Below are 20988 nucleotides of genomic sequence, written 5' to 3'. Positions count from 1 at the left end.
ATGCAAAGATGTAAGTAAAAGCAAATCGCCTTTGTTGAATCTTAAATGGAGGAAAAAAATGATGTAGCCATCCGTGGGCACCCAGAGCCCTACAATAGCATATCATATTTGTACAGAAACCAGACAGAACTATGAACCAGAGACTGTCACTGTACAATGTTAGCGTAGCCTAGCACTATCCATCCAAACTGCATTCAGAAAACAAGCCTTTCAAAGCTCTCTGCTTGTCATCTTGCAGAAAGACATGACAAACATGACATCAGAGTCTTCTTTTCAGCATCTTTCTGATCTGTTTATTGCAATTAAATCACAGCTAAATATGTTTATTTGGGGTTCACAGCGCTGCAGCACGCAGAAACCAGGTGAGATCAGCCAATGTGGGATTTGCTAGATAGAGATAATATAGTGAAATTCCCCATGTGCGTGTCTGGATGATGTTATGAATGCAGACAGGCCGCCGTTTAGTTTTCTGACATATCTTGGACTTCCACAACATGTACAAAGCAGCAATAGTGGTAATCTCGGCCATAGCAGATGAACGTTTTGTATCCATGGAGGTAAGCCCCTCCTCCTCTCCCATCTGACTGCGGGTTTGGCAGCAACAAGCATATTTTCCAAAATGGTTCCAAAGTGCTCCTTTAAATGTTATATATAAGAAATGTGGCAACAAAAACGTTTCTTTGCACATTGTTAAACTATTTTTTTGTAAACACGAATAGGTAAAGAACACATTAATTTTTTAGCATGAACACTGTCACCAATTGGCGACTTGAGTCTAAAAATGCCATTGGGCTGTTGGTATCATTTTCCAAAAAGCCATTGGTCAAACCACAGAGCACACATGCGCCCTGCTCCACTTTACCCCGCAGGCTGTTCTGTCTCCATTGGCATTGTTGGTGCATTCAGATGTTTTTTTTTTCTTTCTCTCTCTGAAAATGTTTGCTTTCTTCAATGATCTCTCTGTTCAACTGTACTTGTTTTTGCTGTCTGATATGTCATGTTTGAGTTTGCACAGAATCCCCTCTCTCTCACTCAGGGCTCTCCAATCAGGAACACATCAGTCTCAGAAGCCCCCTTCCATGTCATCAGTGATTGGGTAAAAAATACCTGCCCACCCCCCCACCCCTTCTATTAAAAGTATGGCTACCAGCCCTGCCCATCACCAAATCTGCTGAATCCTCTAGCAAGCACCTCTGATTGGCTAACTATTACTTCCTGCCTATTTACCTCACTTTTCCACTATTGACCTTGCATTTGATGCTACCTCCTGTTAGCTGGATAGAACATAACTCATCACTGCCTCAGATTCTGACCATTTCTGGAATGCTTTTAGATAAGCTGTGACTGTTTCAACAATAACTCTTGCTAGTTTTAATGCAGTAATATTAATATTTTCAACTGACTTAAATGGCGTGGGCATGTGTGTGTGCAAGGTTAGTATGGCCATGACGTGATTGCATTTCTTGAGTGTGTGCTCTGCGTCTGATGAAGTAACTTGTAGAAGGGTAGATTGTCTGACAGTAAGGACTGGTCAGGTTTGAGCCTTTCTTCGGTCTCAGACTTCGTCTCGCGATACAAGATACTTGGAGATCGCCGCCTACCGATCATTTGGGGATTTCTAAAAGCAAGTAGTCTCGAAAACGGCCGCTTGCAAACATAAGGCTGACTTTGCAATTCATTTTTGCCAGCAATATATATTGCAATATGAAAAAATGCATGCCTACATTTTGTACAATTTTGAGTGAAATGCGTCTGGTTTGGTGAACTTTGAGAGCCAAGTTAAGAGGTTAGATCTATGAAGAACTTTGTGTTCTTTGTGAATCATAAACGCACTGGTTGCATAGATATAAGTGATGATGACATCAAAATCTCACACCGACAAAGCATGGTAAACAAGACAGGCTCCGTGTTTCAAGAAGTGTCGGGCGGGTTTCTGACAGCGCCGCAGATGCCTCGCACTGAGGACAGTCTGCCCCGGTTGTACCTTGAGTCGCTTCCCTCCGAGGGCCAACACTGGATTAGTCATGGAAAATGAGAACCATGTGAGTTTTTGTTTTGTATCAAGCAGCAAATGTACCCCAATGAAAAGGAAGGCGTTTGAATCCAATAACGTTAGACATATTAAAAAAGAAGGTATCAAAATGGATGCAGCAGAGCAATAGATGCTGTATTTTTCATTCCACCCGTTTTTCTTCCTTGTCAAAAGCGGGCACCTACCTGACAGGTAGAGGGGTGTGTTTTGTTTTGCTAGTAGTGGCTAATGTAGATTTCTTTCATTTTCAAACTTGCTGCATTTAAGCCAGTTTATCAGACTCTACACAGCTCAGAGACAAGGAAAGCTTTCTATGACTTATTTCCCTAAGCACTAGTACTCCCCCTCCAATGTGTTCTCATCCCTACTTCTTTTGGGAAGAAGCTGGGGCAGCCTTTTGCGTAGTATCTTGTTGCTGATGGTTCGGGCTTGGTTAACGTTGATGGTCGGCTCAGTTGGTGAGCACAGTTGTGATGAACAATATTTTTGACTTTCTCCATCCGTATTCCTTTCTATCCTTGCGGAACTGCAACAACCGAATTTGTTTCCCCCTTTGGGGATCGATAAAGTCTTAAATGATCTTTTACATCAAGTCCATCTTTAGCAAATAGTCGCTGCTTTGATCAAATGACATCTCAAAACAAAAACAATTATTTTTAACATAACTAGTTTATCAACTAATTTGTACTTTCATCAACTTTGTACTTCAAATCATGTAATTTAGTGAGGTTCACCACTCACAGTGACCTTGGATCTTATCTTTTCCTCCACATACTATTCATGGTAAGCGATTACGGACTTTTCAATGCGCCATGGGGAGATTTGAGAATGCAAATAGTAATGTTAAGGCAGCTCAGGCTTGTTGGTTAGTGGTTGAGCCATCTGAACGTGATTGGACTGGTTTGAAATGAAGCTTTATCTTTTGTGCTAACCATGTGGTGATTAGCCTGTTTGTAGTTTTTTCTGTCAGAGACAAAAGAAGGAAATGAAGAGGCTCTAATGCTTTGTTGTTGTTTTTCTTTTGGTAACCTCCCACCACCTTTCACCCACTTGCCTGTCCTGCGGGTGGTTCTCAAGGTTCAAATGCAAAACATGTTTAAAGAAGCTAATTCATTTGTGCAGTATCCAATGAAGCGCGCAGCAGCATCTGCACCAGGCAGGTCTGCTCACACCTCAGAGACGAGTCTCCTTTCCCCCGAAAGATAGAAGCTAATTCTCAGAGAAAATTAAAACAGACAGCGGAGGCCCAATTCCAACCAGTTCTGGAGTTTGTTTTGTCCTTAACGAATGCTTAAATGGTCTCAATCATCAAGTCTGTATTTACAGATTGTGATAGAACATTAAGCTTTCAGATGAAAATGTTCTTTTGTAGTTTTAACAAGTTCTTCCAATCCCTAGTTTTCCATTTGATGCAAAGTCTACCCAAAGAAGGTTTACGTTTGACTCGAGGACTCGATCGCACCAGATCCATTTTGTGTTTTTCTATATTGGATATTTATATATTTGCCTCAATGCTTCTGTACCCACCTTACCAACCACCCAACTGTTGCCTCTCAATCCGTAAGTCCTCGGAAATGGTGTTGTATTTCAAAAAGTCTTGATTGCTTTTTAATATCACTGCCCACGGCGTACATTTAGCGGCCGTATTGCCCTTTTACTTTAAATTGAATTTCTTCCATTATGTGATTTTTAATCCAGGTGTCCAGGGGCTACAAAAATCGATTCCCTCGGCTCTTCAGCTTTAATTGTTGTTGTTTAGCAGGAGGCCAAATGGTAACAGATTAGTTTGTTATTACTTGTCAATACCTCCAGTGTGGTAGTCCGTCTTTTTGAAGAACTACACTGGAGATACACAGTTATAAATGGAATTCTGGTGGTTTCAGGAGCTTTTTTAGCTTTGGGTGTTGGAGGGAAATTGAAGTCATGTTCTTGGTGATCATACCTGGAAGTGATCCGTTATTGGCTGTATACTGTTGGGAATGGGTATATAAACTTAATACGAGGTCCTTCAGTAAGCTCATTTAAAGCAAAATGCACACAAACAACAGCTTTCTGCTATGATCATCATTGGATCCATATTTTTCAATTGACAGGGGCAGACAACTTGGCCTCACACTGAGATATGTCTGGTACTGTAGCTATGATTGAATCTGGAGAGATCTGTCCAATCATAAGGGCTTTTGAATTGCCTTCGCAATCTTGAGATTCAATAGTGAACATCAAGTTTTGGTGTCAATGTGCACAACCACAATGTCTTCAGAGTGACATTTAGGGTACTAGAGAATGAATTAGACATGAGAATGATGCATGGTGACAAAAGGTATCTGGAAACACAGTTGTCTCCTGTATAATTCAGTGATGCTACAGGCTTATGGTATGGACATTGATCTTTATTATTTTTACATAGTTTTAGAGAAATCATGTGTTTGGTATGACAAAGGGCTGGAAACATTATTTTGCCCATGAGTGTCTGGCACTTATGCAAAAGAGAAAATGCTAATCAGCTACTTTGTCGTCGCAATTTGATACAAAACATTGCACCATAGTTACCGAATTCAAAATGTACCCAAAAGCCAAAGGGCTATTATAAGAATATTAGGAGAAGGTTTCTATGAAGTGTAATCTTTCTCAGTGTTCGCAGCACTCGCAGTGATAGCTTGTTTTATTTTGGTTTAAACTAACGCCTCTTCAGGTTTGTAGCTGAATTCTCTCCTCAAAGAAAGACTACAGTTGATTACATAGGTTTTATTTCCGTTGCTCTGACCATTGGTTCTTTCTGTTATTTTAACATTATTATGTTAACATTTACTCAGCAAAGTAATTTGCTGATCTGGTGGTGACATTGTTCAGAACAGGTCAGATGGGACCAGCAACAGGAGCGTTCTAACGTCAACAGCAACAAGAGTTACTTCAGCTTATTTGGAGGAGAAAATAAAGAAGAACTGTAAACTCTTTAGCTTCAATCTGACCGTCTGAACACTCATGTCTCTTGCTCTGGTAAAATTATTTTCAGCAATGTTCTCAGATCTCAACAATTACTTTCGTGAGTAATTTGACATTTAATCAAAGAGCCAGATCTCTTTTATAACAAATTGTATGCTGATGATTCAGTGCTGCAACTGTCAGTCACTTAAAGTTGTCTATATAGTAAACGTAAAATGAACTTGACTTTATCTTCCAGGACCCTACATCATACCATCAGCTCCATTGGAGGGGGAATTGCTAGTTGAGGAAACACAGAGAATTTATTAGTAACCTAATTGCTTGTCAGAAATGAACACCTGTTATATACTGAATATATTGATGTTATGTAACTCTTTCATTACAACCTTTGGAAGGATGTTTCCTTTATGAACGGCGACTGAAACGACTGACGGAGCCCGTTGCTTGTGCACGTGTGTTTGAAATGTGTCTGTGTGCGTAAAACCTTTTGCTTTAACTCTTGGCATTGCCCGTAAAAAGCAGTTAGCACAAATTGAGATGTCCATGGGTGAGGCACATCCGGCACATCATCATAATCAGAGCAGCAGAGGTGGAATTCCTCACCCGGCGTGCGGAATGCTCGAAATCAGGCGTTGAGATTAAGCCTTTCAGCAGATCAATGGTTGAGCAGGTTAAACGCCGAGAAGGCAGAGAGGACTCTCGGTTCCTTCAGGCCAATCAAAGCAGTCATCAGAGAATCAGACACCATGTGTCTTGGCCCCACCTCCCCTATCACCAGAGTCACACACAGGTAATCCCCCCCAAAAAAAATAAAACCAAAACAACAAACACTCACACACAGCACCGGTTGGACTGTAGCCCTGAGAGAGAGATTGTGCGAGGAAACACTGTGACTCACTGAATGCGTGACTGTTTGTGCGTGCCCGGCGTGGGTATGCGCATCCGTGCGAGTCTGTGTGTGTGTGTAGGGTGCATTTGTATCTGTTTGTGTTATGTTACAGCGTGTTAATTTGACTTTGCAGTCAGATGACAGTGCCACTGTACAATATGACGCTCAAATGTGCCAAGTGCGGAGTTATCTCTTCGGCTGACGTTTCCACCACAGCTACCAGTAACGCCATGTTAGTCCCGCTAATTATTTTTCCTTAACTCACTCCTTGCCTCTGTTCTCTCCTCTACTGTACACCTCCCTTCTCCTCCCTCACTTCCTCTTGTCATTTTTTCTTCTCTCTGACGCCCTGGCAGGCAGGGTCTCACTCAGAATGAAAGGCTCCTGAAGATGTTGTGCCAGTGTGTTCACTGTATATATGTATATAATAATTATAATTATCTGATGGACGATTTTATAAGAGTGTGTGTGTGTGTTTGATCATCAAAGTCACAAGGCTGATTGGAACACATGTTGTGGAGGCCATGGTCATGTTTGCATAGAGGCAATACATAGCAATACATTTTATTTGTCAGTTTGTGTGTGTGTGTGTGTGTGTGTGTGTGTGTGTGTGTGTGTGTGTGTGTGAGTGTGTGTGTGTGTGTGCGTGTGTGTTACTGTGATCTATGAGTGCCTAGATGGATCATTTACATTACTATCAACCCAGGCCTTTTTTGCTATTGTGCTAATAGAATCATCATTTTTATAGAAATTGATGGTGGATCTGCCTATTTTTTTGTTTTTGTTTGCTCTCCGCTACATTCCACAAAAACAGCCTCTGAATAGCTCCTCTATGTTTTAAATAGCTGTGACTGAACAATACTCATCATTTCACGTCATAATTTGTAATCTGACATTGCTCACACACTTCACACATATTGTTTGTTCTGGCTAGTGGCTGTGACGACTGCAACATAGGAAAGAGTTTAAGGTGTTAACAATGCAGCACATCTTTCACTCTAGAGTTAGTCAGTATATACATATATATTTATATTTATTCTCACTTTTACTCAAAATCAATAGATGGTATCTTTTAACCATTCTAATTATGTGTTTTTTCTGTCCCGATATTGGTTCTATGACCTTTGTTGTTGCCAGCTCATAACTTTTGCTCAATCCATGTATTATCTGTTCTTGATCTACGTCAGTAGGATACCGAACAGTTTTAAATATACTAATCATTCTCCCAGTGCATTATGGTCCTCTATCTTTGTCCAGACCAGATTTCATTATGCTCAGGTTTATTATGTCCGATGATGACTACAGAGTCTTTTACCTGAATTATATAAGAAAAGATGATATTTCTTTAGGTAAATCAACCTTCCAGTACAAACAATTGAATGGCCTTTATTTAAATCATTAGGTCCTAATGGTTGTTAAATGCACTAATAGTTGCATGTGTTGATATGAATGAGCCCAAGACTGAATGTCTGGGAGGTTTAGTTAAAGGAATTTGCTCAATGGCCCGATGGATGCGGAAGTTCGCTGGAAGGTTTATGTCATTTTATCATTACATTTGTTGCTGCATGTGTCACTGAGCAACTTTTACTGGAATTAATGTGGCCTCCAACGCTGTACCCAGTTCTCTTCATACACCCATGGCGGGAACAAGTCTTGTTTCGTTACTCCAAAAGACAAGACTCTTTCCCCCATCTCCTTAATGAAGCCTGCGTATGCGCATATTGCTTAATACTAATGCAAAAAGCTGGATTTAGCGTTGGTACAGGTTGCTGATGTTGGCTACTTATTCATTTGCCAGAACATGTCATTATGCCATATGACCGTCAACACCTAAATCCACCTCCAATCTAAACACAAGTGTTGTCATCACGTTTTTTGTTCGAACTTAATGTTTCCTGTCCAGTGGATTGTATCGGAGAACAGATCTCCCTGCAAATAGAGACGTTTGTTGGGCTACAGTCAAATCATTTTGGTCATAAACGCTGAATATGGAACATAATGTGCGGACCGAAAATAACTTGGATTATCCTTTAGGGAGGATTCAGCCATTCGTTCCATTTTTTACAGCAGTACTGATACGTTGTACCTATTTTCAGCATTTTTAACACTAACCGATTTTATATCAAAACTTTGGCTGAGTATGTCCTCCAGAGTATTACTGTGGGCAGGGTGGAGAAGCCTCTGAAACAGGAGTTACATCATGAGACACATCAAGTAAAGAAAATAATGACCAACATCAGCATTTGTGTAGCCTATCTCATACCAGAGGTGGAAAGTAACTAAGTACGTTAACTAAGTAAGTTTATAGAAATACATTTGTCCAAATCCAATTTTACTTTCCAGAATACCTTATCAATTGCAAATGAGGATGAGTTATAGGAAATGTGATGCATTGATAGCATTTGAACAAGACAATCTGAGAAATAGACTACGGCTGTGTCCAAAATCATTTACTCCCTACTCACTATCCAGGGAGTTCCATGTCGAGTGTGATATAGTGAGCTCATCTACAAAGTGAAAACGCACTGTCGGGCACTACTCAGGTTGTTTCCACTGTGTATGTCATTGATGTCGTGCAGTTACAACGTGCCAGATCAACGTCGACTGATGGACCATCCATGATCAATACAGACATCAATTTTTTGTGATAAATACATAATGAGCTCTTTTGTTAAGTAGCCTTTTATCGAGATGATCTGAGTGAATTTAAGTTCCTCTGATAAACAGTGATGCAGCCTATATGTGTAGGGCTTTTATTGTGAAAGGAAAGAACGAAAGGAGCAAAGCAGTATATGCTGCCATTGTCACTGTGGGGTGAATAAGCATATTCATAAATACAAAGTACTTTGTGGCTGTTTGTGTTGTGGTGCTCGACCCACGTTAAATATATTATGTGTCTCAGTCGCGTTGCTCTCTCGTCTCATCCGTCTGCCTTTTTTACTTCAGCATGATGGTTTATAGGTATATCATTGTCCACTATTTTGCCCCGATGCATTGTGGGATACTTTTATAGGATATGATAATTCTCACTATACATCCAGACAGCACAAACAATAGGGAACTTACTACACAGTGCACTAGATAGCGGCTGAGTAGTCAGTGATTTTGGACACGGCCTATTTCATTCTCATGACAATTACTTCAAAACCTTGAAAGTCTGAGTGGTTGGCTGCAATGGCTTTTTATATTTTATATTTTATTCATAGTATTATATTTTGAAATCTCATCGGCAGCAACATTGTTAAAGTCTCCATTAGTGCCTGATTTGTAGTGATTGTATCATCATGGCTTGATTAGTAATGTCATGAAGGGAACATGTGCTCACCTGTCTCACATATTCGTCATAGTCACTATTTGGATATCTTCATAAATAGTTTAGGTCAGAATGGACATTTGAATGTGACATGAATGCAGCATAAGAGCCGTGTGCCCTTTCAGTTCATTTATTCATTTTAAAGAGTAATTGTGCTCTTAGACCAGCTATGACATTATTTACTTATATACCCATTGATTGATTGATTGAGTTTTTTTGTTCGGTGCTAAGCTGTTGTCAATGAAAATCAACGCGTCCTTCACACATAAACCTTAGAAAGCATTCTAGCAGCTGAAGGGCCAAAACCGCTCTCTTCTCCGGGCTTTTAATGTGAAACTGCTGCATGAGTTGTTATTGACAACAGCTAAACACTGATCGGAAAAAAAGAAACCTAGAAGTAATTGGAAAGAGTGATTGAGAAGAGTATTTGTGTTCCAAAGAGCAAGTCAGAGCAGCAGAGTGGTTGGTATGACGTGGTTCTTGTAATTAATGCTGTGGAAATGTATAATATGCTAAATTGAAAGCAAACTTGTGAATGCATCACTTTTGCTTATGATAATAGTATTATTCCATTGTTGCATGTACCGTAGAATGTTACTTGAGTAAAGTACTTTTATTCCACTAATGGAATATTATCCAACTTCAAATAAATGTTAGCACCCATTGAATAGGTTAGGTCAGGTGATCTGAGTGAGTGTCCATTCCTGATGTGCACATTAGAACATAGAATGACTCAGAGAGAGAAAAAACAAGAACAGCAAAGTGGGAGCAAAACTAGGGGCTCTTCCTCTTCCGTCTCTCTGTCCTCCTCTGCTCTGCCTCTGTTTGTCTTTGCATTCTGTTTCAGCCTCATCACACTTGTTTTCCCCCACTGCTCACCATCCCTCCTCCTTCTCTCTCCTGTGGCACTCTATGGTTTGACTGAACCATCTTAAACATACATGCATGTAATATATGTGAACTATCAACATATATATCTGCAGATAATGGATGTATGTTTTTGTTTGTGATAGTAGCACAATTATTTGTTGTGACGTTATGTATTTACGCATGGTTAGAGCTGAAGGCTGCTGCCAACATGGGCAGTTATCAGGTTATCAAGCAGATTGGTTAAAGATTATGTTAAGATTCTCTGCTGTGCTATTTATTTAAGTTACAAAAGAACAGACATCCAGTTTATCTCCTGGAACTGTTGTATATCAAAAGCCTGCTTTAGATGTTAAACATGTAATTGTCTTAGCTAATGACAAATATGAAATATCTGTTAGAGACATTGTAGGCTTGACTTCTGTGCCATGTTGACCGAGGTTGACACATGCTGTCCTTGACTGCCGTTCCCCTCCCGTCCTGCAGGGCGTCACTGTGGAGCTCCTGTGTGGTTTTGCCCCTACTGGCTCTCACCTGGATGTCAGCCGTCCTCGCTATCACAGACCGGCGCTCTGCGCTCTTCCAGATCCTCTTTGCTGTCTTTGATTCGCTGGAAGGCTTCGTCATTGTCATGGTGCACTGCATCCTGCGCAGAGAGGTACCTCCCATCACCGCAGACTTTATACATGTAGGCTACCGCTTCTTGGTTTAGTTTGAAGCTTTACATCTCCCACCTCCCACTGAGATTATTTGTACAGTGATGTAGAACTCCGTATATGAATGGTTATGTTGCTATGCAAGTTTCTTTGGCCATTCACTCAATCAACACTTTGTGGGGGGGTGCAGTGGCCATGGCATTCCAAAGGGGTGAGCCATTTGGATTTGAATGAACCCCCATGAACTTCAGCTTGTCGTTTCACCATCAGGACACCCCGACTACTTACAAGTGTAGACGAGTAACATATGTTGTTCGCTTGACTTAATACGTCTGTTTTTGTTATATAATGAACATTCGCTTCAAGAGCTGCCCTCTCATTCACAGTAGTGTGTGTTGTGAATTGATGCATCACACCAGTGCAGAGATCATGATCTGTACACTCGTGATTTGCTTCAGGTTCAGGAGGCGGTGAAGTGCCGGGTGGTGGACCGCCAGGAGGACGGCAATGGAGATTCAGGAGGATCTTTCCAGAATGGCCACGCCCAGCTCATGGTATGAATATGCATATGCTATTTTTACCTCTCAGGATTTATTATTCAATATTGGTCAGGGTGTGTACACTGACTGCAATATGTATTGTTTTCTGTCCTCAGACTGACTTTGAGAAAGACGTGGATATGGCCTGCAGACCAGGTAAGCTCCCGGTAGAGCGCGTTTGATTCCGTATGTATGAGTGTGCGGCTTTGGGGACCGCTGCTCGAAAGCTACAGATGTCTCTCTGTGCCTCCTCTTTGTATTTTGACTGCTTATAATTCCTACACGTAGTCGGAACAGATGTGAGGCGTGTTCCCCCCCAGTTCTGCACTTGTGTCTTACAATCAACATCACAGCAGCCTCCGTTTCGCCAAGGAGCCGATTTGACAAGAAATACAGCACATTACTGCTGCATAAGGCAGTTTACACCAGGCTGATGGGAGGGGGGGGTGAACGTGTGCTGAGCAGTTATATGCAGATAAATAGGGCTGTCGGAGTCTCTCCTACACTGCCGCTGTATAATTAAGTCCCGTCCCGACAGTGCCGCATCAGATACCGGCTCTGCTCTGATATCCGCTGGGAGTAGAAATCTGATTATCTCTCGAGACAGGATATCAAGAAAAGCATCTGGAGCAGAAAAGCTATTGAGACGCAGGCACGCCTGATCGAGAAAAGACAGAAGAGAACAGAGAGCGATAATTGTTTGTTGTTCTTTTTATATGTCAAGTAAGAATGGGGGAGCGCAGCAAGAGATTGTGAGACATTTAGTGTTGCAGATAGAGCATTGTCTGATGTTGTTCAGCCATGGTATGGGATACGCATGCTGCCATAAGCCAGCAGTTGTTCTAGTGAAATGAGGTTGGGTCACAGGGTCAAGACAAGCCGGATTCAGCCGTGTTCTCCCTGTAGAGATGATTTAACAAACATTGGTTTTTTCTTGCGGTCTCGTTTTTCCGAACACTCAGCAGGTTTTGACTGAGATGTGTTTGAAGGTTGACACTTTTGATTGTTTTGGTCACAGTTGTAAAATCGACTTGTCAGTGCTCTCTGACAGAGTGACAGTGGCAATGGTGACACTGGCACAGATTTAATGTTGCCTCAAAACATTTGAACTACTAAAGCAGAATCCAGTATGAATCCAGTCCATCCTCTTAAGGCGTCGGAATAGCTTAACTGCTGGAGGACCCCAGATCCCAAGGGCCCCAAAGGTCCCAGTTAACTGTTTGAAGATTTGCAGTAAATAACTAAGAGAATTTCTACATCCGTCATTACCTTGAGACGCTGTCTGGCTGAGAACACCTGCATCAAAATCTAGTTTTACACAGAGTCTTTTATTAAATACATTAGTATTTAATGTGATTACTTGAAGACAACATGAGGCATGTGATATTAATGGATAATGGGAACAGGGGCCCTCAGGGCCCCCAAGCGGGTAAATCCAGCCATGTTCCAACTGTGTCTTTCTTTTGCCTGCAGGCACTACGAAGCGCTCCTCTCTCCAGGGGGAGGAGAAGGCCTCCTCTGCGACCCTCACCCTTCAGAAGGGTTCAAACTTTAACACCATGCCGGCCAGCATGGCGAAGGTTCACCTCCAGAACGTGGCAGACTACACCAGCCACACTCTGACTCTGCGCAGGGAGAAGGGCCCCGCCAAGGGAATCAGCACGGAGCTGCCGGGCGCCAAATCCATCTATATCTGTGATGGCGAGCTCTTCAAGCAGCTAGACGGAGAGCTGCCTCGAGGAAACGGCGAGGGCAGCAGCTCCGAGGGCACCGGCAAAGGTCCGGGCTACGTCATCCTGCCGACCAACAACACAGGCACCCTGAAACTGGCCAAGGGCAAAGAGGAGCAGACGGCCAAGTATAACATCGGCATTGAGCAGCTGCCTCAGACCAGGCTCATTCACCTGGCTAACCCTGCCAACGGAGAGCCAATGCCTGGCTTCGGGCTGAAGAGCCTGCCTGCCGAGCAGATCAGTGTGTCGTGCTCTGACAGAGACTCACCTGCACACAATCTGCAGAACATGCCCAGAGACTCCCAGGTAGCCAACAACATGTGTGACGGGGGAGATTCCGGAAACTCCGGTGTGATGTCCAAGAGTGAGACCGTCTCCACGCTGTCCATGAGTTCACTGGAGGTAAGACCACCAAACTGATCAGCATATTCTTTTTTATCAGCCTCACACTTCATACTTAAAAAAAGACATGCATGTTGTGTTATTACTGCTCACCATACATTCTCAACCAACCAGGCCTTTATTTTGAAACTGCTTTATATCAGAGATGAGTATTTCATTATTTTTAGAAAGAAGCCTCATTGTTCTCTGATCTGCTTTTTATGCAAACTCTACTCTCGTTTACTTGTCTTGATAAATTCACGATACTATTAAAGACAGTACCATTCCTATTACAACAGAATCACATACTGATCCTTCTGCTGATCTCACTTTCTCTTTTTATAGTACTTCTAAACTTCTGTCAAAAAAACGTAACACTTCCTGCACAGATGTTACGCTGCTTTCAGACGACACAGTACCAGCCCCATAATAGCTCAATCTGATAGACGTGGGGAGACGGGAGCAAAAAACGTGCGCCTACCATCGCTTCAACAATCCGACTGTGAAATTAGCGGTCAAAAAAGTAAAAGACGAGTGTTCAGGGTCACCCCTACTAACGTGTGGAATGACACATTCCACGACCTGTTCTGTCGACCAATAAGAACTCTTCTGCTTTAAAACGGCAAAGCGACAGAGGAATGATGTTGTTGGTGCTGCGAGGTAGAACTGTGAAACAGAGGAAAAGTCACAGTTGTCCTTTCTTTCTTGTTTTAGGTTACGTAAGCCCGTATGATACACACCGCTTCGGATGCCATTGTTCGTTTACATTCTTCTTTCTAGAATCCGGTCGCTAGCACTGCCTTCTCGATAGCATCATGTAGTTCATGAAAGACGACAAGCTATGATTGGTTGGGAACAAATGTGTACAACATGTTCTCACTCCCAACTTGTCAAATATGGCAGCTTGGTCAGTGTCCCTAGGCTTCAAACTATCACACTCTAGGTGCCCTTCTAGTGTCGGTTTTGGACGTGTCAGGTACAGCGTTTAAGTTTACACTCCTTACATGCATAGTGTCTTTTTAAAATCAACTTCTGTTTTCACAGGAATACATAGAGTTTACGCTCGTTACGTGTAGACAGTCTGTTTGCATAAAAAATGTCCATGTTTGCTTAGTTTTTACAGTTATTTGCACAGCTAAACTACTTGGTTAGGTTTAGAAAAAGATTGTAATTTGGGTTAAAATAAGTACTTCTAAGTAAGGTACAAAAGGTATGTGACCAAACTCAGGTAAAATTAGTCAACAGTGACACAAACACACGGGACACAAACAGCAGTCTCCTTAGTGACATCCTTTGTTTGTTTGACCACCCATCCACCAAGACCTCCTGCTCGTGACTCCTAATCTTACACTGTGACCATATTAACAGACATGAATGTTGTGTAGTCTCAACCTGGCATTACACAATACATTAAAGGGCACAATCCTGTTCTTTCCTGGAAGGCTTTTAATGTGAAACATTTGCAGGAAGTGGTTAATTTCATTGACAGAATCAAAAAAGCGTCAAGTAGAAGTGAGTGCAATAAACGAGTGAATAAAAACAGTATTCATTTTGAAGGGTTGCTATACTGATTGAAGTAGTACTGTGGACTCAATTCTGATTGTACATGAGATCCATTGTAGTTAGTAATTCCACCCCTCTCTATGTTTACAACTTTAATGCCATTACAACATTTGAATACTGGCCTTTGTTTGAGAAATGGTGGCAGTATCATCATGGTGAACATTCCTTTCTTCTCATCTTTATTATCACTCTCTCAACAGAGGGACATTTGAACTGCTCTGCTTCTTTTGTTATCCATAAATCAATGTGACTGATCCCATATATTATGCCTGCTTATTCCTTGGTTCACCATCTACTATTTTGCAAACTGTATACTGCATACATGTACTGCAGCCATTCATATAGAAACACTATAGCTACCATTGACATTGTATTTATTTTTCTCTAGAATCCTCTATTTGCCATGTAATGTGCCACAGGCTGTGTTTGACCAACACAGCTTTAGCCCACTCTCTGTGTTGGAGGAAATGATTAACACGGATGATCGGCTAGGGAGCCACATGTTAATAAACTGGATATTAATTCACAACAACTAAATAAAAGGAGCATTAGATGAATTAGGTATCCACAGGGCAGCACTGTGCTACATGTCCTGCATGCTTAGGTCTTTCCCTCTCTGATGCTAAAAATACGATAACAGCCCTCTTATTTCATTCATTACAAACACTGCATAACAACAAGTACCCCAGCCTGTTTTTTCTGGCCCTATGTACGGAAAGCATCTTTAAAAAGGTTAGTTTTCACTCAGCTCCTAGTGCAAGATGAGACGACACAGTGGCATTTGCCTGCTGGTGTCTTTTTCACTTCGGAGCCAAAACACACTTCCATGATGCCGAGCGAGGAGGCAGCTGCCACGGCAACCAAGCAGCCTGAAGGTCAGCTTTTCCTTCACCCACTCCGTGACGGAGGACTTAAAGGTCATTCGGTCGCAATCTGTTAACTGCAAACTTGTGCCAACAGGGTCAGAATGACCAGCAGCAAACCTTGTTTCCTCCCTCGTGACACTGCTCTCCTCTGCGTCCCAGAAACACCCGTTTGTTGACTGGCCGACGTGGAGATACACAAAGAAAGAGTTCAAAAACACTCGAGCATTTGCGTGCTCACAAGGCAAACGATATCAAGACACATCTTTAATCTCTCTGTCTCATCTCCCCCCCAGAGACGAAAATCACGCTATGCAGAGCTTGACTTTGAGGTAATTTTAGTGTCTTTGATTCCTACAGAGCTTATTTTAGATTTAGACCAAAAAGCTGATGTCTCTTAGCTATTCAGACCTCTAGATGCTTGCATACATTCATCAGATTTATTTAAAGCTTGGGTGTGACTGTAGTGTTGGGATTCGAGACATCACATGTGAAAGGGGGTGAAGTAGGATTGATGGTAGCCTGTGCTGTTTACCTTGTACGTTAACGTGCAATGTCCCTGTGTAGAAGATTATGCACACCCGGAAACGCCACCAGGACATGTTTCAGGACCTGAACAGGAAGATTCACAGTGCAGACAAGGATAGAGAATCTCCACCTGTTGACGCCAAAGCTGCCAAAAGATGGAGTGTGTCCTCTGCCAGCAGCGACAAGACCAACATGAGTGTAAAGAGTTTAACTTTATTCTGTTTTGCCCCCCCCCCCAACCCTTCCTCTCCTATATCTAATGCTGTTTTCCTTCCATCATTAGCATAAACCGCTACACTCGAGTGGAGTTTCCTGTTTAATTATTAATGCAGCCATTTTAAAGATTGCATTATTCATCTGCTTACAATGTTAATGCCAGGAGAAATTAGCTGTGGGGACATCAAGGGGCGTAGTTGTGGGTGAGCATACAAACTACAACTACAAATTTTGCCAAGTACAAATGAAATAAACAGATATCTGTATAATGAATACAGATTCTTTAGGCAACATGATTTTGGTATCGGATGTGTCTGGTTGCCATTTGTAGTCAGATATTAGTCCGATTAGAATGGACCAATAACATTTGAGCGGGCTTTTGTCGTATGCAGATAAACAGTACGTGTTGAGAGCAGAAGAGGCGGAACACATTGGCCGAATACCCTTCTGGCTCTGACAATAATTGAGCTTTTTATTAGCTTAAAAATGTAATCTTCTATAAACTGGCTACTTGAGAGACAATCCGGTCGTAAACGTCACCTCGTAATTATTAGTAGTAGTGGTCTGAAGTTGCTAATCGGAACACAAACAATGACCGGTGCTCTGAATAGGAAGTTTTGGCCTGGATATCCGCTGCTACACCAGCTCTAGAAACCTAGAATCAGTCAACAGACTGATAGCCGATGGGCTCTAAGATTGCTCCAAATGTGACAAATACTTAAAAGCTCTTCCAAATCATACCTTATTATAGCTTGTTCCATAACAAGGCCTCTCAAAAGACATATAATCTAGCTATGTGTTGGGCTAGCAGCGTAGCCTCTGGATAAGTACAGGCTGAGGTTCTGATACCCGACACAAAGGCTAACTTATTTAGGTTTGATTATTTTCAAAAGTAATATATTAAGAAATGTCTATTCTTTTGACTATCTGCATCTATGTGTCATGTGTTTCAAGTAGATATGCAATATTAATTAATTTAGAAACAAAACCGCTGAGTTAGGTTTCGTAAAAGATCGTGGTACATGGCATTAGTGAAGTCCAGAAGTTAAACAACAATACTGATATTGAATAAGTCCACTTTGACTTGGTTTTACAAGGGACACAGACAGCAGTCTCCTGTGTCAAAGTGCAGGGTTTGTTTGACCCATCCATCCTCATTACCCACCCTCCCTACGCAGACTTTCTACCTCCGTATACCACGTTAGGTGCTCTGAACGTCTGATAATGACATGGATGGGTTTACGTTGGAGTTAGTTGAAAGCCTGGTGCGTCTCATACAGACGCTAAAGGGTGCTTTGTTGAGTCTGTATCAGACACTGAGGACCACTGACCAAGTGGTAGTACTTGGCGAATTGGGAATGAGAACCGGTTTACATATTACCATACCCAACAAACTCAATGACCATTGCTACAGAGATAAAGCCAGCCAACCTTGGGATTGGATTGGCTGGGAACATGTCCCTTAACAAAGTCACCAACAGCAGGTACAAGAGGGGGTTCCATGTTGGCTTTGTAGCTGCGGTCGTTCCATGGCAGCAGATGATTTCTATTTCTTGTTGCTACAAAAGCTCCATTTGTTTCACAGCTTTGGAGGCAGGTCTTCTCTGACATAGCGCCATGTCCAACTTCACAGATCAAGTGCAGCAATTTGACACAGATAGTGTCAGGACCCAATCAAATATTTGTGATAGCTCTGCAGAATCACACAGCATTAGCTTCTACCCAAGGACAAAAAGCCCAAACATTTTGATGTAAGAGGCAGAGAGATTCACTTCTTCAAGATGTGATTTGAGGATGTGCCTTAGCTACGATCATATTTGCATCCCAGTCCTTATTACTCTATGTAGCTTGCTTTTTATGCATATACCCAATAAGAAGTGTTGAAAATTGCTAAGGAAGACAGATAAAAAAAATTCAGAGCAAGGTAAAGTAGGTCCATCAAAATAACTTACAATATAACTTCTAAAATACATCACATATTGTATCGTTCCTGAGAAAACAAGCCTTTTTTCCCTCTGTCCTCTTCCCATCAGGACAAGCAGCAGACCCCCAGTAAGAGGGCATGGGAGGGTATCAGGAAGACCCACTCCCCCCCTTCCTGGGTCAGGAAGGACCTGGAGACAGTGGCAGCATGCCCTCTGGAGCTGCAGACGGTGGAGTGGGAGAAGACCAGCGCCACCATTCCTCTGGTGGGCCAGGAGATCATGGACCTTCAGACGGAGGTGTGACCAAGATTCCGACATCACACCCACAACTTCCTTCGTTTTCCAATCCTCTCAGACGAACATGCTGACACACCACATACACTGCCCTGATCTGGATATCTACTCAAGCCCACTGTGACAACGTGATAAGAGAAGGAGGGAAATTAACTCAACCAATTCTAGCGAGAACGGGAAAATAGCGTGTCTTTCTATGTTGTTTCATTTGATGTTTGGACGGTGTTTCTGTCTGCCAAATTCTGGTCATCTTCTGGTATGTGGTGTCAGACACCACATTGGCTCACATGGTAGACAGATTGCCATGGTAGCAGATTCAGCGACTATATGTGCATCATATAGCCATGTAATAAGCAGCAAAGCATAGGTAATCATGCATTGTTTACCCCTGTATTAAATGAATACAATGTAATAATCATGATTATGTCTCTTTTTTTCCCCACTGTTGAGAGTATCGTTGTGTCACTTTTCCGCTCTCTATTTGTCATGATGGACGCTGTTTAATACGGCTCGAGATGCCTCTGGACTTGTTTTTGTTTTTCTCCAACATCAATCTCGAAAGAGAAAAGGAAGGAATGGGGCAGACTACCAAGCATACACCCATGTGGTCCTCAATGCAGTACCCCCCTCCCCTACAACTCACACCAATTATTTTGGCTCAACCGCTTTATCCCCCGAGATCCTGAAGGGGCTAGGTCGGCCCTGCAGTGACAAGTGAAGGGAACGGAGGGGGTACAAAAAATATAATCGAGACGTTTCCCTGAGCCAAAATGGCAAGTTGCCTTCTCATCGACGGACACCTCAACAGACGCCAGAGTCCGGGCCAGCGGGCTTTGCGCTTTTATCGGCCCTCAACCTCAATGCCGCCCACTGAGGGACATGTGCACAGCGTCAGTGCATCCAGAAGGAGGCCACGTTCAACAAACACATGCTGTTTGAGTCAGTTTCTCCATGTACAAGCAGACTTGGTATGGTAAATGCAAAGTATGATGGCGTTTCAAAGATGAGAAGGAAAAACAAACTTGTGTGTACGTTTGTGTTTGTGTGTGTGTGTGCTGATTAATTGAAGACGAGTAAATGAATAAATCTATGAATATATATATGGTATGATGATTAAAGGTGATGATAGAGACAAGGCAGAGTTCATCAGAGGGACGGTGGTTGCACACAGAGAAAGCACAAGGCTCATTTGGAGTCCTGATGTACAGCATTGTAATTATTTCAACAGAGTTCTACAGAATGGATTTTAGCCTATAAATATCTTTCTTACTGTGCTTGGGGATAGTTGTTATGATAATTATAAATATGACCATGATTATTCTGATACCGATCCTCCCATTCCCTCCTTGTCCTTTCAGGGTACTGGACTATACGAGTGTTCTGTATCGCAATGTAACAGTGTGTTTTGATATTACCGCCAGTCACTCCCTCAAATCTGTATTTGTTGAAATCCTGACCTCCGACCTATGACCCACTGATCTGCGCCCCACCCCGCCACACAAAAACACTCCTCCCACTTCCCCTCACTCCCCTTTTTAATTTACTTGGGTCGCCTCTTTGTTAATGTACAGTTTTCAGAGCACAAAATGAATGTGTCTTATTTCTAATAAAAGCATATCTATATAATAAAAGAACAGGAGTCCTCTTGTTTACTCACATTTAATGACAGAGAACATACAATTCATCATGATACATGCAGCATTATGTAATCACAGCAACTCACTCAGTTGTTTAAGTTACACAGCAGTACGTGCCAGAAGTTGCCCCAAAAAAAGCTTAAATTAGCCTCAATAAGCTACCAGTCTAATGCCGTGTTCACACTAAACGCGGGGCGAATTATTCGCTCGAGTAGATTACATACAAAGTCTATGCACAGGCGAGATGAGACTGGAGTGGCGCGTATTCGCGATGGCGCGGCTGACGTGAATGGCCCGGAGTTGAAATTTTTCAACTCGGGCAAAAAAAGCGCATGACGCTGCAGCGCGATAGCCTATCAGCGTTGAGATGCTCCTTCTGTCATCACTGATGTCCTGCGACTCACGTGACTAATGAGTAACAAATTACTCATGTGGCTAACAAGTGACTGACAACTCATATGACTAAGAACTTCCTAACGACTCATATGACTAAGAAGTTCCTAACGACTCACGTGACTAACAAGTGACTGACGACTCACATGACTAAGAAGTTCCTAACGACTCAAATGACTAAGAAGTTTCTAACGACTCACGTGACTAGCGAGTGAC

General features: G+C 42.2%; 1 protein-coding gene across 1 annotated transcript in view; it reads left to right on the top strand.

The window, feature by feature from the left end:
• adgrb1a (adhesion G protein-coupled receptor B1a) overlaps positions 1 to 18751 on the top strand; it is a 116507-nt gene extending 97756 nt beyond the window's left edge. Inside the window, exons 24-31 of the mRNA XM_076105404.1 lie at positions 5998 to 6096; positions 10531 to 10702; positions 11159 to 11254; positions 11356 to 11395; positions 12713 to 13374; positions 16076 to 16111; positions 16347 to 16505; positions 18557 to 18751. Of these exons, the coding sequence (XP_075961519.1) occupies positions 5998 to 6096; positions 10531 to 10702; positions 11159 to 11254; positions 11356 to 11395; positions 12713 to 13374; positions 16076 to 16111; positions 16347 to 16505; positions 18557 to 18751 (1459 nt within the window). The remainder of the gene's footprint in view (positions 1 to 5997; positions 6097 to 10530; positions 10703 to 11158; positions 11255 to 11355; positions 11396 to 12712; positions 13375 to 16075; positions 16112 to 16346; positions 16506 to 18556) is intronic.
• The last annotated feature ends 2237 nt before the right edge of the window (positions 18752 to 20988 follow it).

Source organism: Anarhichas minor, unplaced genomic scaffold (genome assembly GCF_050575085.1).
Source record: "Anarhichas minor isolate MPS153535 unplaced genomic scaffold, ASM5057508v1 ptg000032l, whole genome shotgun sequence".
In the NCBI taxonomy this organism is placed as follows: Eukaryota; Metazoa; Chordata; class Actinopteri; order Perciformes; family Anarhichadidae; genus Anarhichas; species Anarhichas minor.
Note: the sequence above shows the minus strand (reverse complement) of the source record. Positions and strands in the feature narration are given on the sequence as shown.